The 15,874-nt window shown below is 43.3% G+C and overlaps 1 protein-coding gene across 1 annotated transcript in view; it reads left to right on the top strand.

Annotated features, from left to right (window-relative positions):
- LOC123773039 (tyrosine-protein kinase receptor Tie-1-like) overlaps window positions 1–15,874 on the top strand; it is a 212,412-nt gene that overhangs the window by 158,945 nt on the left and 37,593 nt on the right. Inside the window, exon 17 of the mRNA XM_069315149.1 lies at window positions 4,430–4,553. Coding sequence (XP_069171250.1) covers window positions 4,430–4,553 — 124 coding nt within the window. The remainder of the gene's footprint in view (window positions 1–4,429; window positions 4,554–15,874) is intronic.

Below are 15,874 nucleotides of genomic sequence, written 5' to 3'. Positions count from 1 at the left end.
AAGATGATGCCTTAAATAAGTTATGTTACGTAAGTTAAGTTAGTAAGTTATGTAAGATAAGATATGTAAGGATAGGTAAGTCATGTAAGATAGGTTGTGTCAGGATAGAAAAGTTACATCAGGTAAGTTAGGTTATGTACGTTACATCAGGTAGGAGGGGATAGGTAAGTTACCTCGGTGGGATAGGTAAGTTACATCATGTGGGAGAGGGTTAAGTAAGTTAAGACAGTTAGGAAGCTATGTAAGTTGGGTCATGTAAGTTACATCAGGAGGTGGGGGGGGGGAGGTGGATAAGTAAGTTACATCTGGTAGTGTTGGTTATGCAAGGAAAGTTTAGTTGTGTTAAGTTACATTATGTAGGAGAGGATAGATAAGTTTGGTTAGGTAAGTTACAATAGGATAGGATAGCACAGGTAAATCAGGGTAGGTGGGATAATGCATTGTTGTCCAGAAAATGGTTTCAAATAAAGTGGATGAGAGAATTTCTTTTAACAGAATAATGAAGAAACGGAAATGCAAGTTTGTTAAGAAAAGGTGAACTAGTTACTAAATTAATTAAGGAATCATGTTTTGTGAGAGTTATTATTATCAGAGATGTGAAATACAGTAAAAGTTACGAAAAGTTATTGTATAAAGAAGTTACATATATGTCTTAAACGTTTGTCTTGCTAATAATAATAAATATGACAGAGGAAAATCTAGTGAATAAGGGATGTTACATAAATACGAAAAGTTACAAATGTTATGAAAAGTTGTACATGTTTGTTTGAAATAATATTTAATGATGATTGTGACTACATAATGATGTGTCTTAGTAAGTTTACTACAGATTATAGTTTACATATGTCTTTGAAAAAGTTACCCTTGACTACCTATTTATTTATTAAATGAAGAACAATGTTACAGTGTAAGCATCATTTGAAGCATACAACTGTCTTAGAAACTACAAATGTTATTTAAATGATATCAGAACGTGTTATTGCTATCTTGGAGAGATTATTTAAATGCCCGATGATGTCTTTAAGCGTATTCCTGATGTCTCTGAGTGTATTCTTGATGTCACCAGGTGTATCAATGATGTCTCGAACAGTATCTTTGATGTATATGAGATTATCTTTGGGGTCTCTGTGTGTATTCATGATGACTTTGAAATTATCTTTGCTGCTTCTGAATGCAACACAGATGACTTTGAGATGATCTTTGATGTCTCTGAGTGCATTATTGAAGTCTCTGAATGCGTTCTTGATGTCTTTGTGTGCATTATTGAAGTCTGTGAATGCGTTCTTGATGTCTTTGAGTGCATTCTTAATGTCTGAGTGTATCTTGGTGTCTTTGAGATTATTGTTGGTGACTGAGTGTATCCTTCTTACATAAAGAGGGCATGAGAGTATTATTTAAAGCATAAAGATATCTTAGAGAGTATCTTTGATGTCTTTGAAAATTTTATATAGCATAAAAATGTTATGAGAGTATCATTTGATGCGTAAAGATTGGCCAGAGAGTAGCTTTAGTTACAAATATTATGAAGAAATTATCTTTGACTTTTTTTCGTACTCCACAAGCATAATATTAGTTTGGAAAGTGTTGAAAGAAGTCACACTTTACTATTTTCAGTTGAGTGATGTGTAATGATAGTTAAGAAATAATTCAAGGATGTTACACTTGACAATTTTCAACTGAGTGAAATGTGATGTTAGTTAGGAAACATTAAGAAAAGATTGTCTTAGTAAATTTATTACTGCATAAAGTGTAGTTTTGCTTAAGAACAGTGTTGGTATATAATAGTTTGTTGATAAAGAAGTATATTGACATAGTTGTTTGAAAATAAACATAAACAAATACTCTGTAATAAATAATTTGTAACTAAATAATTTGCAAACTGAATAATTTGTAACTAAGTTTGTTAGTTAACTGTTGTGCTGTTGATAATACATGACAATGAACAAGTTATTGAATGACAGAAATCGTACATGTTCTCTGTTTCTTATACCAAATGTAAAACTATAGAAAGATCACAGAGAACATGCGGGGAACATGAATTGAACTTGCAGAGAACGTGAAAACATGAAGAGAATATACAGAGTATACGAAGAATGAACAAAGAACTTGTTAACATGCTAAGAACATGCTGTGAATATGAATAACGTGTAACAACTTGTACAGAGAACATGCAGTGAAAATTTGGAAAACATGGAGAGAACATGTAAATGATAGAGGTGTTGTGTATTAACATTTTAATCATGACAAAATATGATAAGATTCATGGTAATAGCTGTTTAAGTCTTATGGTGCGATGCAAAGAAAACATATAATATATAAGGCAATGAAAAGAATATAGCGAACATGAGAAAACATAGAATATGTAAGGCAATGGAAAGAATACAAGGAACATGAAAGAGAATGCGAGGAACACGAAGAAGCAAGCAAAAAATATGAATTGAACTTGCTGAGAACCTGAATAATGTGTAACAAGTTGTACAGAGAACATGCTGTGAAAATTTGCACAATATGGAGAGAACATCTAACAAATTTGGAATGACATGCAAAGAGAATATAGAGATGTTGCATAATTACATGAGAGTATTGACATTTATACAGTAAGATGATTATTAGTAATAGCTGTATTTACAAGAAACTTTGTACTGCGAGTCTTCGTCTCATGGCTCAGATAATAACAGAATATTAAAAGCGTAGAATACAAACTCAAATTATCGCGGGGGCAAAGTTGAGAATGGATCTAGGGGAAGGGGGTGGAGTAGGGGAAGATAAGGGCGTGGGGTGCTGGGGAAATTAGGGGGGTGAGGGAGAGGAAAGATATGGAGATCAGAAGTATTGGTGAGAGATGGGGAAAGATAAATCGGCAGGGAGCTGGGATGGGGGGGGGGGGTGAGAGAACAGATAAGCGAGAGGGGAATGCACGGGTGCGATGATTAAGAGGAAGGTAGGTGTGGCAGGGGGGGGGGAAATGGGGGGAGGGAGAGACAAGGCATGTTATGACAGGTTCTTAATTACCTGGTGACAGTGTATTTGCATTCATGGGAATGGAAGGAGGTGGTATGACTTATTGTTTACATACAGTGACAGGAGACGGCGGCGGTAGATAAAAGCGCTTAACTTCTGGGTCTAAAATAAAGTACTTTAATTTTTAGGGAAATTTAACTGATAATACAGGAGTGAACTAAAGCGAGGAACATGAGCTGAACTTGGTAACACTGTTTTCTTTTCTTACTAAGTCTGAATTTCACCAGTTTTAAATTTTGTGCAGATAGAAGTGTTATTAGCAAAGTTATAGGAGTGAACTAAGGCAGAGAACAGGTCCCAATGTTCGATTACTGCTTTGATCGCATTTACTACGTCCGAAATACAACGGTTTTAAATCTCAGGGAAATTAATCCATTATAAGCAAAGTTTTGCGAGTGAACTAAGGCGGGGACAAGAGGCAGAGCTCGGTAACTGCTTTGGTCCTTTTTACTCCCTCTAAAATGTAAGGGTTATAAATTTCAGTGGATTTGGATATAAACTAATGAAATTATAGGAGTAAGTTAAGGCAGGGGACAATAGCTGGAGCTCGGTAACTCTATTTTCTTTTCTTACTATGTCTGAAATATGACTGTTTAAACTGGGAAAAAATTTGGCTTCTAGTAGCAAAACTACACTAATTAACCTATTGAGCCGGATCAGAGAACTAATATCTGACACTGAATTACCTTGAATTATCTTTTAAAAATATCTGCTAAAGACTGTAGAATTTATTTTTCTCCATAAGAACTCTTTAAGGCCGCAGCGAGGAGTAAAACCCTAAAAATATTTACCCTAAGAAAGGTGACTCTGGGGGATGCTGGCGTTGGAGGTTTGGGGTAATGGGGTACGGGGGTTCAAGAACTACAATTTGTAGGCATGAATTACTTAAACTCCAAATGAACATGTTTTCTGAACATGGGAACTCTGTGAATTTTACTCCTGAACGGGTATAGAATGTATATTTTATACATAAGACGTCTTTAACAAACATATATGAACATACTTTCCGAAAATGGATTTAACACGATTTTACAATCAAAAACGAAACTAAAAAAATCAGTCATAAATCATGTGACACAGCCGTGCCATTTGGGAGTTCATTCAGTCTGGTGTGACACAGCGGCGCCTTTCTCAAAAATACAAAAACAAATCATCGCTTAGTGGTCAAACCCACTACTGGTGTGATGTGTTAAGTGCCTGGTACGAGGCGAGTGTGCTTTGACAAGTGGGAATTATGTAGGTTATGTGAACCTTAAATGACGTCTGATTTGCTCCATATGTGGAGTGTGTGAGGAGTGTCAAGTATAGGAGGAGTGTCAAGTGTATGAGGAACATCAAGAGAGTGGTGAGGTAACTGGGAGAGAAACAACCCCAATAATAGCACTCTACAACCCTTGGTCCACAACAGAAGGCCGACAACATAACCCAGGTGGTTGAGGTTGGTGACGGCCGGGTGAGGGGAGGCTACCACAACTATCAACTCCAGACTGGTGCTTCCTACTGGCTCACTGTTATCACCGAGACTACTGCCGGTACGTGTTCCTTGTCCTTGTTATGACACCTCCATGACACTATGGTGGGGGTGTGGTCCTTATCCTTGTTATGACACCTCCATGACACTATGGCGGGGGGTGTGGTCCTTATCCTTGTTATGACACCTCCATGACACAAGGCAGGTATGTATTCATCTAGTTGAATTCACCTAATTGTGCTTGCGGGGGTTAAGCTCTGCTTTTTCGGCCCGCCTCTCCTGTCAATCAATAAACTGTTAGTAATTACTAATTTTTTTCCACACACACACACACACCCAGGAAGCTGCCCGTAGAGCTGTCTAACTCCCAGGTACCTATTTACTGCTAGGTAACAGCAGCATCAAGGTGAAAGAAACTTTGCCCATTTTGTTTCTGCTATCAGCCGGGATCGAACCCGGGCCCCAGGATTACGAGTCCAGAACGCTGTCCACTCAGCTATCAGGCCCCCATGGTCATTGAAGAGAAATATAGTTATTTATGAAATAAAATTTCATTAATAATTTCCCTGTTGGGCGACTCGTTTCATTATTTCTGGCCAACAATAGAACTGGAATCGGAAAGATCACCTCCATTAATAGTAGACGATGAATGTGTTGATAATGGGAGCACTTTACATCCCATAACACTACGTCCAAGGATAATTTTGTGTGGAGCTTGAAGTGAGCTCCATTCGAGACTTGTTTGTTAAAATAATAATGGCGGCTACAGGCCTCCTTCCACTGACGCATCCGGTCTTCTCCAGATGCGTTTTATCAAGAAGTGGAAAGCGAGCCCACATTTACTCTATTTTAATACTGATAATTAAGTTGTTTCAAGGGAAATGTTATTATGATGCATACAGTCCAAAGACAGAGTGTTACGGCCCTACTGGGACACAACCGGGTTCTTCTCTGATGGGAGTAGAGTTTGGGAATCCGGCCCCAAGTTAGTAGAGGCTTTCAAGGGGTGAGTAACGCAAGTTAAAACAATAGGGGAGGTACACAAATGCTCTAGTTTTCTGATATATGTATATTCTCTTATATATATATTCCTTTATACCCTTTATATATATATATATATATAGAGAGAGAGAGAGAGAGAGAGAGAGAGAGAGAGAGAGAGAGAGAGAGAGAGAGAGAGAGAGAGAGAGAGAGAGAGAGAGAGAGAGAGAGAGAGAGAGAGATATTCCCACCACCATATGTAAAAAGACACAGTAATTATTACTACACTATTATATAAAGTCTAGTCATCCTCTGAAGACACTTGACACTCTGTCACGCTCACTCTGGGTAGCCCTGGTTCCTTCTTCCGTGGCCCACGATGAATTCCCAATGACTACTACGAATCTACCCTGGCCACAGGCCAGCCAAATCACAGTCCCATTGGGTGCCTCGGCATGATGGCCTTCAACCACAATCCAGCCTGTAGCTGGCAGGTACTAGTCAGCCTCGCTGTTAGGCCACTCCACTACTGATACTAGGGTTGCGAGCCCTAGGCAGGAGCCTCGTGTGACTCGCTGGTCACTCTCCTCATTCAGCTCCACAGTGGGTAGTCTCTTCCACCAGCCAGCCCCAGATAAGGCGATTCCCGACACTGCCACTCCTCAGGCAGGCTATTGTACTCTCAACAGAGTTCGTCCGGGGGTGGCTCACAGCTTCTTCAAAGCAAACTGGTGAAGAGACCTTGGCTGCCTTGGGTAGACTCCTCCATCGTCCAACATAGCAGTCCCAGGTCGACTCTGCAAGCAGACACGTCATTAGTATACTGGGACACTACCCGGGACCACTGGGAAACATCACTTACTAGTTTAGACAGAAACGTCCACCTGTTCACTCCATAGATGGCGTTCACTGTCTAAGCACTACCTCACCAGAGGTCAGCAGCGGTTACTCCACGAGTCAATTAAGACGGGAATCCAGCGCTGTTACGGACCCGAGCCCAGCGTCCGAGCACGGAGCAGTGACAACCGCGCCATCTGTGGGTCAGCTTCCGAAACCCCCTCCAAATGGACGACGCCATCTAGTGAGGACGAGATATACCGGCCACAAGGGCTAGTTTCCCGTCCTAATCAGCTTGTGATGTCGCCCCTGCTGACCTCCGGTGAGGTGGCGCTTAGACAGCAACGCCATCTATGGAGTGGATAGGTGGGCGTTTGTGTCTAAGCCTGTAAGTGAGGTGCCCTAGAGTGTAACTAGTACTGATGACGTGTCTGATTACAGAGTCGACCTGGGACTGATGTAATGGAAGTTGGATGAGTCTACCCAAGGCAGCCGTAGAACCTCCACGCATTTGCTGCTGAAGCTGTGAGTCACCCCCTGGATGAACACTGTTGTGTTAGCCTGCCTGTGAGGTGGCAGAACCAGGGATTGTCGTACCCGGGGCTGACTGGTGGAGAAGACTAGCCACTGGGGTGTTGTGGTGAGGAGAGTGATCTGTGAAATCACACGAGGCTCCTGCCTAGGGCTCGCAACCCTAGTATCGGTCGTGGAGTGGCCTACGCAGCGTAGCTGATTGGAACCTGCCAGTTACAGGCTGGATTTGTGGTTGACGGCCTCCACGACGGTGCACCCAGTGAGACTGTGATTTGGCTGGCCTGCGGCCAGGGTAGACTCGAGAGAATCGAAGGATTCATCGTGAGGCCACAAGAGGACCAAGGGCTAAGCATCGTTGAGCACCATGGAACACTCCGCGTCTTCAGAGGAAGACCATATTGTATATTATAGTGTTTATACCCCCCCCCCCCCGTGTGATAATTTATATATTTATTTATGATGATGGTGATAATTATATATTTAATTTTGTGTAATCGTATCCCTTCCCCTTTAATTTACTTGCGTTACGGAACACACTCCTTGAAAGCCACTACTAACTTGGGGCCGGATACCCTACCTCTAACAACATCAGAGAAAGAACCCAGTTGCGACCCAAGAGGGCCGTAACAAGCGCCTATTGCTGGCATATCCTGTCACCACAAGATAGCGTCGTCCATTTGGAGGGGGTTTCGGGAGCGGACTCGCAGATGGCGTTCTCGTCACTGCTCCGTGCTCCAACGATGGACTCGGGTCTGTAACACAGAGGTATTAGGATTTCCCATTAATATAGCTCGTGAATTTAAAGGCAACAAATGGCAATGATATCCCCATTTTCTTCTAAGGATATTTCCACTGTGTCTCATTTTCTATGAGCTATTGAAAGTTGGTAAATTGTGTCGGTTTTTCCGACACGGAAATTAATAGGACTTAATAATCAATAATTGCAAATGGACTGATTGAAGATCATTGGCAGGATTAAGACTGGCTGATGACGTCGTCAGAAATTAGGCATAAAGGAAGGAAGCTATTTGATCTCCACATAAAAATATTTGTCGATGGAAATTAACCATTAATCATGGCCATGGAAAAAATCTTTGTTGAATATGAGTAATCATTAATCACCACCACGAAAAAATATTTGTCGACTACGAGAAATTGTTACTCATTGCCATATATAATTATTTGTCAATTATGAACAATTGTTAATCACGACATGAGATGTGGAATTTCTTTTAACTTCCGACTCCCTAAAATAAGGAACTAACTAGTCACTAGGAAACTGCTGTTTTCTTCTTGGGGTAATGGACTGTATTTATTTCGTCTTTCCTAACGGGCTCAGTTTTCCAACAGAAATGAGTCTGCTTTCATTAACTTGTTGAGTGAGAAAATCTTCACTTACCACTTGGTAAAAAGAATGTATAAATGCAGCTAACCCATTCAGTTCATTAAAGGCCCTGACAGCTGAATGGACAAGGCTTTGGATTCGTAGTCCTAAGGTTCCGGGTTCGATCCCAGGTGGAGGCGGAAACAAATGGGCAGAGTTTGGCCTGCTTCCTGGGAGTGCATAACAAAAAGTATGCCTGATCGAGGACTGGGCTACAGGGATGCAGCCCAGTCCCCGAAATAAAAAATCAATCATTTCAAGATAGCTAGCATTGATACGGTTACAAATTATTTTAGCCTATCCTTATAATCTGGCACCTTGCCACATATGAATTATTATAAACAATTAAAATGTTAAGTAATTATATGAATTTATCTGTTGCAAATATACACTTTAATTTGTTTTTAAGTAATTGCAATACATCAAATATTTGTCGAATACTGATTAACTTAGTGAACATGGTTTTAATTTAATGGTAATTTACTTATTGAGGTGAGCTTGTAAGCTCATGGTGATAACCGCACCTGCAATATAATGGGGTTATTAGCACAAAAAGACATTGGATCCAATCTCTAATTACTGCACTACAAACCTCCCATATTTTATTAAAATGCAGGTACAGAGCTCTATCTTCCTGTACAAAGATTTTACCCACATGTAGGGCCAGTGCTTGTAGTGTTGTTCATAACTAATGCTGGAGTGGGGTTGCTGACTCTGTAGGTTTCTGGTTTAAGGCGTCACGTGTTACAATCCACTTACAGTTTATGGTAAGATGTCTTAATGTTTAAGCACATTTATTTACAATTCACACCACCGACCAGGTCTTTGTGGGCGGCAGAGTTTGTATACACAATGTGGGAGGGTGTGTGTGCTGCAGCTGGGGGTGACGGTGTGGTCGTTCACTTCTCTTACTGTTAAGAGGAGTATGTTTTAAATTTACGAAAGATTGAGAAAATTCGTGTTAGAATTATTAATCTTACTTTTTCGGTCATATTTAATAATATATGTCTACAGGAAAGACTGCTACCAAAATATACTAATATATATATATATATATATATATATATATATATATATATATATATATATATATATATATATATATATATATATATATATATATGCAATTGACGATCACAAAACACTGATCATTTTATGCGGAAAATCCACAGAGAAATATGAAATGAGGTGAACGTTTCGGCTTTGTTAAAGCCTTTGTCAACACCAGAGTCTGGTGTTGACAAAGGCTTTAACAAAGCCGAAACGTTCACCTCATTTCATATTTCTCTGTGGATTTTCCGCATATATATATATATATATATATATATATATATATATATATATATATATATATATATATATATATATATATATATATATATATATATATATATGGCAAATCGGGCCTTGCATAGTAGGCTGAAAAGTGCGTTCTGGCTACTAGGTACGACATATATATATATATATATATATATATATATATATATATATATATATATATATATATATATATATATATATATATATATATATATATATATATATGACAGTGTCAGACCACGGAGGAAAATTGAAACAGGAATTTCCTTTAGTACTTTCGTATATTAATACATCTTCAGAAGTCACACTTCTGAAGATATATTAATATACGAAATTACTTAAGGAAATTCCTGTTTCAAATTTTCCTCCGTGGTCTGACACTGTCACATTATTAATCACTTGTTTATTTTCGTGATATACACACACACACATACACACACACACATATATATATATATATATATATATATATATATATATATATATATATATATATATATATATATATATATATATATATATATATATATATAACTGAAAACTCACACCCATAAGTGACTCGAAAATTTTTGCATTTGTGTGTTCGCATTTGTGTTCCTCACGTGTGCCCCTAAGAATGAGGTGATTTGGTAAAATGCTATGCCCAAGATAACTATCCGAGTGCCGGCGGTGGGGTGGTTCAAATAGCCTCGGCTATCACCTCATTTTGTCCGGTCGTGATGGTCAAGTGGATTAAGGCGTCTTGTACATACCAGTTGCGTTGCTTCTGGGAGTATGGGTTCGAGTCACTTCTGGGGTGTGAGTTTTCAGTTGCATATTGTCCAGGGGACCATTCTGGCTTGTTCGCATATATATATATATATATATATATATATATATATATATATATATATATATATATATATATATATATATATATATATATATATATATATATATATAAATATATATATATATATATATATATATATTTATGATCCTCCTGGGGGCGGACAGGGAACGGACTGTAGAGGGAACCACATTCAAAGTGCCCGCCAAGGAGACATTTTACAGTATAGGCAGGGCTGTGCTCTGATTGGTGGACGACGACGGCGCACGGCCTACCCGCGCGGCAGCCCGCGCAGGCCGAGTGGGCCAGATTTGAACTGCATGTGACCCAACGCGGACGACGCCTGCCCGGCACCACTGGCACTTAGGATATGTGCCCATAGGACCCCTAAGAGGCATTGATTCCCTCTGTCCTACCCTTCCTGAGGAGCCTAGACTTGCTCCACCTACCCTACCAGCCCTTCCTCTCCCTACGACGACAGTTCCAGGTGAATTACTGTACTATTGTTGTAACACGTGGGTCACCTCTACATTGGCGCAGTGAGTAAACGTTCCCACGCGGTGATCAAGAGGACCTCGCCAAGATATCTGCATCATCGTTCTGCCGACTTCAGTCAAGACGTCTTAGATAGTGTTCAACGGTTCCAGTCTCGAATTACTGGCTTTGGTTGCACCATAGATGTTCTTCGGTTTGTTGTTCAATAGCGGTGCCCAAGATATTTCGACCCCTGTTTTTTTTGTGCATATGTTTTATTCCACATCTCGTGCAATCCCCCAAGATTCTCCATAAGTTCCAGTTATCAGTGTTTTATACGGATTATTTCCCCGGATTTGTTGCATTTTATTGTCTTGTCCCCCAAGCACCGATTCCCGCGGTCCCCAAGTTCTTTGAAGAAGGGGAGACTAGTACCGCCATTCACACGGCATACGGGCCACCGTTCATGAGCATACCCGACCTGTATTGTTTACGAATCCGCTCGCGGAGGATTTCAGGCTGTCGTTCCCGAGCGCATCCGTCTCCAGTGTGTTTACTACAGCGACGCTGGTCCCAGTTCTGCAGGGTGCTTGCTACAGGTCTGTTATTTTCTCATTTCTACTGTTAACTAGACGTAACCTGTTCTAGGCTTTCTACAGAAGTAACGGCTCAAGGGGAAGAGATACATTAAGTGAGCCAGTGAGTTTGTGTTCATACCAGATTTAAGGTGGATGGTGATCCGCCCTGCACACAGTTCCACACGTTCACCTGAAAAAAGTGTTTTTGAGAACCCTCAGCCTAGTGCTTATGAAAATCAGGCACATTGCTTGTCAAAGTTCCTCAAAGTGCCTGCCATATCAGATTTTCCAGCTTTGCAAGTGCAGTAAGTGCCCAGTTTTTGTCTAAGCCTCCAGTGATTTAGGTACCAATTAAGTGTGCAGTGTTTTATGTTGCTTGAAACCCACCTGGCCCCATCATTTACATTATTGACTGTGCAGTGCTTATTTTTCCTTGTGGAACATTTATCTCTATCTCTGAACATTGGAACCTTAAGTGTGGCTATTGGTGTCTGTGTTTTTTTTGTTTTGTTTTTCTGTTTGGGGTGGTATACATGTGAGGTGCCTGGCCCCAGATCTAAGGCTTATTACCAGGTGTGGCACGATATCGGAGCTTTAACTTTCGACACCGGCACAATGGCTCTAATCAAGATAAACTCTGCTTCGGCTGCTGAGCTGCAGCTGCTACCGGGTGTAGGAGATAAATTGGCCGCTCGCATTATCAAGTTTCGGCGTCACCATGTGATCACGGAGGACAACATTTATGATATCAACCGCCCTCGGGCCAAACCCGAGTTGATGGCTGCTATATCGTTTGAGGCGGACCCGTCCCAACAGGGCCCCGGGCCCTTAGGTCAGGGGGCAGGAAGTCGTTCATCGTCCTCGTCCAGCGAAACGGGAACCCGCCACTCCTCTAGGGGTGCCACCAGCAGCAGCCAACGTGGACGTCGACCTCAGTCACCAGCTTACTCCAGGGCTAGTGGCCAGCAAGGTACTCGGCAGGGGAGCCCCTCCTACCATCGATCGGCTCGATCAAGGAGACGGACAGCTCGACACTCGTCACACAGCTCTCTGACTTCCGATTCGGATGCCTCTCTATCCCGCAGCAGGCGGACAGGTTATCGCCAACAGAAAGAGACCTTCCGCACACCACCTCGGGCGTTGGACTATGACGGGAAGTCAGATTGGGCCACCTTCTACCGCCGCTTCACGTCTTATGCCTCGGAAAAGGACTGGAGCGGGCCTACGTCATTGACACAGTTAGGATGGTGCCTCAAGGGTAAGGCAAGTGATTTTTACAATCGCTTACTGGACAGAGAACCGTCGATCGATTATATTCGCATGATGCATAAGATGATCAAGCGATTTGGCGATAGGGAAGTTCTGGATGTAGCTATGATGAAGTTTAACCAGGCCCAGCAGGAACCAGAAGAAGATATTGCTGATTGGGCAGATAGGGCCCACCACTTGGCTCATCGGGCCTACAAACATGTGCCACGATGGGAAGTGGAACAAATCGCAGTAATGAGATTCGGCCAGGGATTACAGGACAAGACTCTGGCAGAATACATTGCCAATGCAAGAAATTCGTCAATGGAAGAGGCCATCGACCGGGCCCAAACCTTCCAGCACAATGCCGTAGCAATCCACGGCTCCGCAAGTTCAAGCAGGCACGACTCCCACCGCCGCGGGTCCCAGGGGCCAGCAGTAAGAGTGAATGCAGTGGGCAGGTACTCCCGGTATGAGCAACCACCCAGGAGTAAGGACGCTTCTCGGCGCTCGACACCAGGTGCCTCGCCGGCTACCAGTCCCGCAGGCCGTGGAACCGGTACTCACCACCCGTCGAGTGCAGGCTCGGGTCCTTCATCTTCCATGGACACGGAGGCGAAATTGGACGTCTTGGTAGCAGGTGTCTCAGAACTCAGCGGGAAATTGGATCAGGTGTGTGAGAGTTTGAGGCGTCTCACAATGGCCATCATATCGCCGAATATTCGTCGTTCCCCATCTCCCAGGCGATCGCTGCAGTGTTTCAGATGTAGGAAAGAGGGTCACGTGGCTCGGGAATGTCTGGAACCGGGAAGTGATGGGGAGGGAAGCCGCCGGCTCAGGGACCCCCTGGGCAACAAGCTGCGCGTTTCATTTGAGGACGAGAAAGAGTCTTTAAACACGGATGGGTCGGTCCAGTCGGCCTAACTCCGACCCAATGTACAACAGGCCTAGAAAGGGAGAGCACGATAGGGGCGGGCCAAGGGACGTCGGGCACGGAAGAGCAGGACGGGGGAAGAGATCACATAACCATCAGACAGCTCAGATCCGGCTCTATGTTTTGGATCCCAGTCCAGATCGGGGACGTGGAGGTCAAGGCGATTGTGGATACAGCGGCCGAGGTCACCATTATCTCCCAGGAGATCCATCAACGGTTGAACCCACCACCCCAGGTGATACAACACATAACCTTAAGCACGGCGGGGAAACAAATGCACCTTACGGGAACACTTGTGGGCCCCATCTCCTTGCTGGTTGCGGGACGGGAATACACTGTGGGAGTGTATGTGGCGCCTATTGCAGACGACATGTTGCTAGGGCTCGATTTCATGAAAAGATACGGTGTTAGTATAGCCCTAGACAAGTCTCAAATGATATTACAGGGACAGGTGATTCCTATGAAGCTAGAGACGAAAGAGGAGCCTGACCCTAACCTAGCTCCGTGCATCGCTAAGGTAGCAGTGTCCCAATACACTGTTATCCCACCACATTCAGTGGCCAGGGTCAAATGTGAAATGGACAAAAGTATGCCCCAGTGTATAGTGGAGCCCCTGGAGGATGGGCAGGTGCCAGTGGTTCGCACACTCCATCAGGAGGGAGAATTCCTGAAGGTATGTGTACTCAACGCAACAGGGCAGAATATCACATTAAAGAGGCGGATGCATGTGGCCAATGCAGAGGCAGTATGGGAAATTTTACCGGGGCCGGGCCCAGCGGTAGCAGCAAGGGCAGTGGGGAGGGTACGAAGTGAAACTCAAGTCAAATTACCTCCCCATATGATGACCATGGTACAGGACGTCGAGGAAACGCTGTCAGCAGAGCAGGCAAGCCAACTGACCCACCTGTTATGGAACTTCCAGGACATCTTTGCCGCAAGTGAATTTGACCTGGGATCATTCAAGGAGGTATCTCACCGCATCGACACGGGTAATGCAAGACCTGTGAAGCAAAAAATACGACGAACACCCGCATGCTTCGCACAGGAGGAGAAAGGACACCTTCAGCGCATGCTCGATGCGGGCATCATCCAACCGTCAGTATCTGAGTGGGCATCGGCACCAGTTCTGGTAAGGAAAAGGGATGCGTCAGTTCGGTGGTGTGTAGACTATCGAGGGTTGAACTCTCGCACCATAAAGGATGTGTACCCACTCCCTCTAGTCGATGAGTGCCTGGACACCTTGGCGGGAAACGAATGGTTTAGCAAGCTAGATGCCAACTCGGCATATTATCAGATCAACATAGCAGAAGAAGATCGGAAGAAGACGGCATTCATAACGAAATACGGACTGTTTGAATTTAAGAAAATGGCCTTTGGTCTTTGTAATGCCCCGGCTACCTACGCCAGGGTTATGAACTTGGTGTTGCGGGAGCTAAATTGGGAAACTGTGCTAGCATTCTTGGATGACATCCTGGTGCTGGGCGATTCATTCCAAAGCCACCTCTCCAACCTAGCACAGGTATTTGCGAGATTCAGAACCTATGGTTTACGCCTGAAACCACAAAAATGCGCCCTCTTTAAGAAACGGGTTGAGTTCTTAGGCAGGATGGTCAGCAGGGCAGGACTAGAACTGGGAAAAGAGGCGATAGACACAGTGGTGAAATGGCAGAAGCCGGGATCATCCAAAGACGTGGAAAGATTTCTGGGACTGGCCAACTACCATCGGACCTTCATAAAGGGATTTGCAGAGTTAGCCGCACCCCTATACGCACTGACCGGCGGAAACAGATTCGAATGGGGAGACAAGCATCAAGAGGCTTTTGCAGCTATCAAAATGGCCTTAACTACAGCTCCGGTGCTGGGATTACCTAATGGACATGACCCCTTCATCCTGGACACCGATGCCTCCGACTGGGCGATAGGAGCGGAGCTGCTACAGGTTCAAGAGAAGAAAGAAAAGGTAATTGCTTATGCCAGTTTCGCATTGACCCCAGAGCAGAGAAGGTATTGCACCACGAGGAAAGAGCTATTGGCAGTAGTCAGGTTTACCAGGCTGTTCCGGCACTATCTCTTGGGGCTGCCTTTTACCATACGCGCTGACCATGGCAGCCTGGTCTGGCTGGTTAGGTTTAAGAACCCCCAGGGCCAACTAGCACGTTGGCTGGAGGAGCTGAGCCAATTTGATCTAAAAATCCAGCATAGAGCAGGTAAAAAACACAACAATGCAGACTCTTTATCCAGGGAGGGAGGCACTCAACAGGCA

This window comes from Procambarus clarkii, chromosome 81, assembly GCF_040958095.1.
Source record: "Procambarus clarkii isolate CNS0578487 chromosome 81, FALCON_Pclarkii_2.0, whole genome shotgun sequence".
Lineage (NCBI taxonomy): Eukaryota > Metazoa > Arthropoda > Malacostraca > Decapoda > Cambaridae > Procambarus > Procambarus clarkii.
The sequence above is the reverse complement of the archived record's forward strand: the minus strand, read 5'-3'. Positions and strand labels throughout refer to the sequence as shown.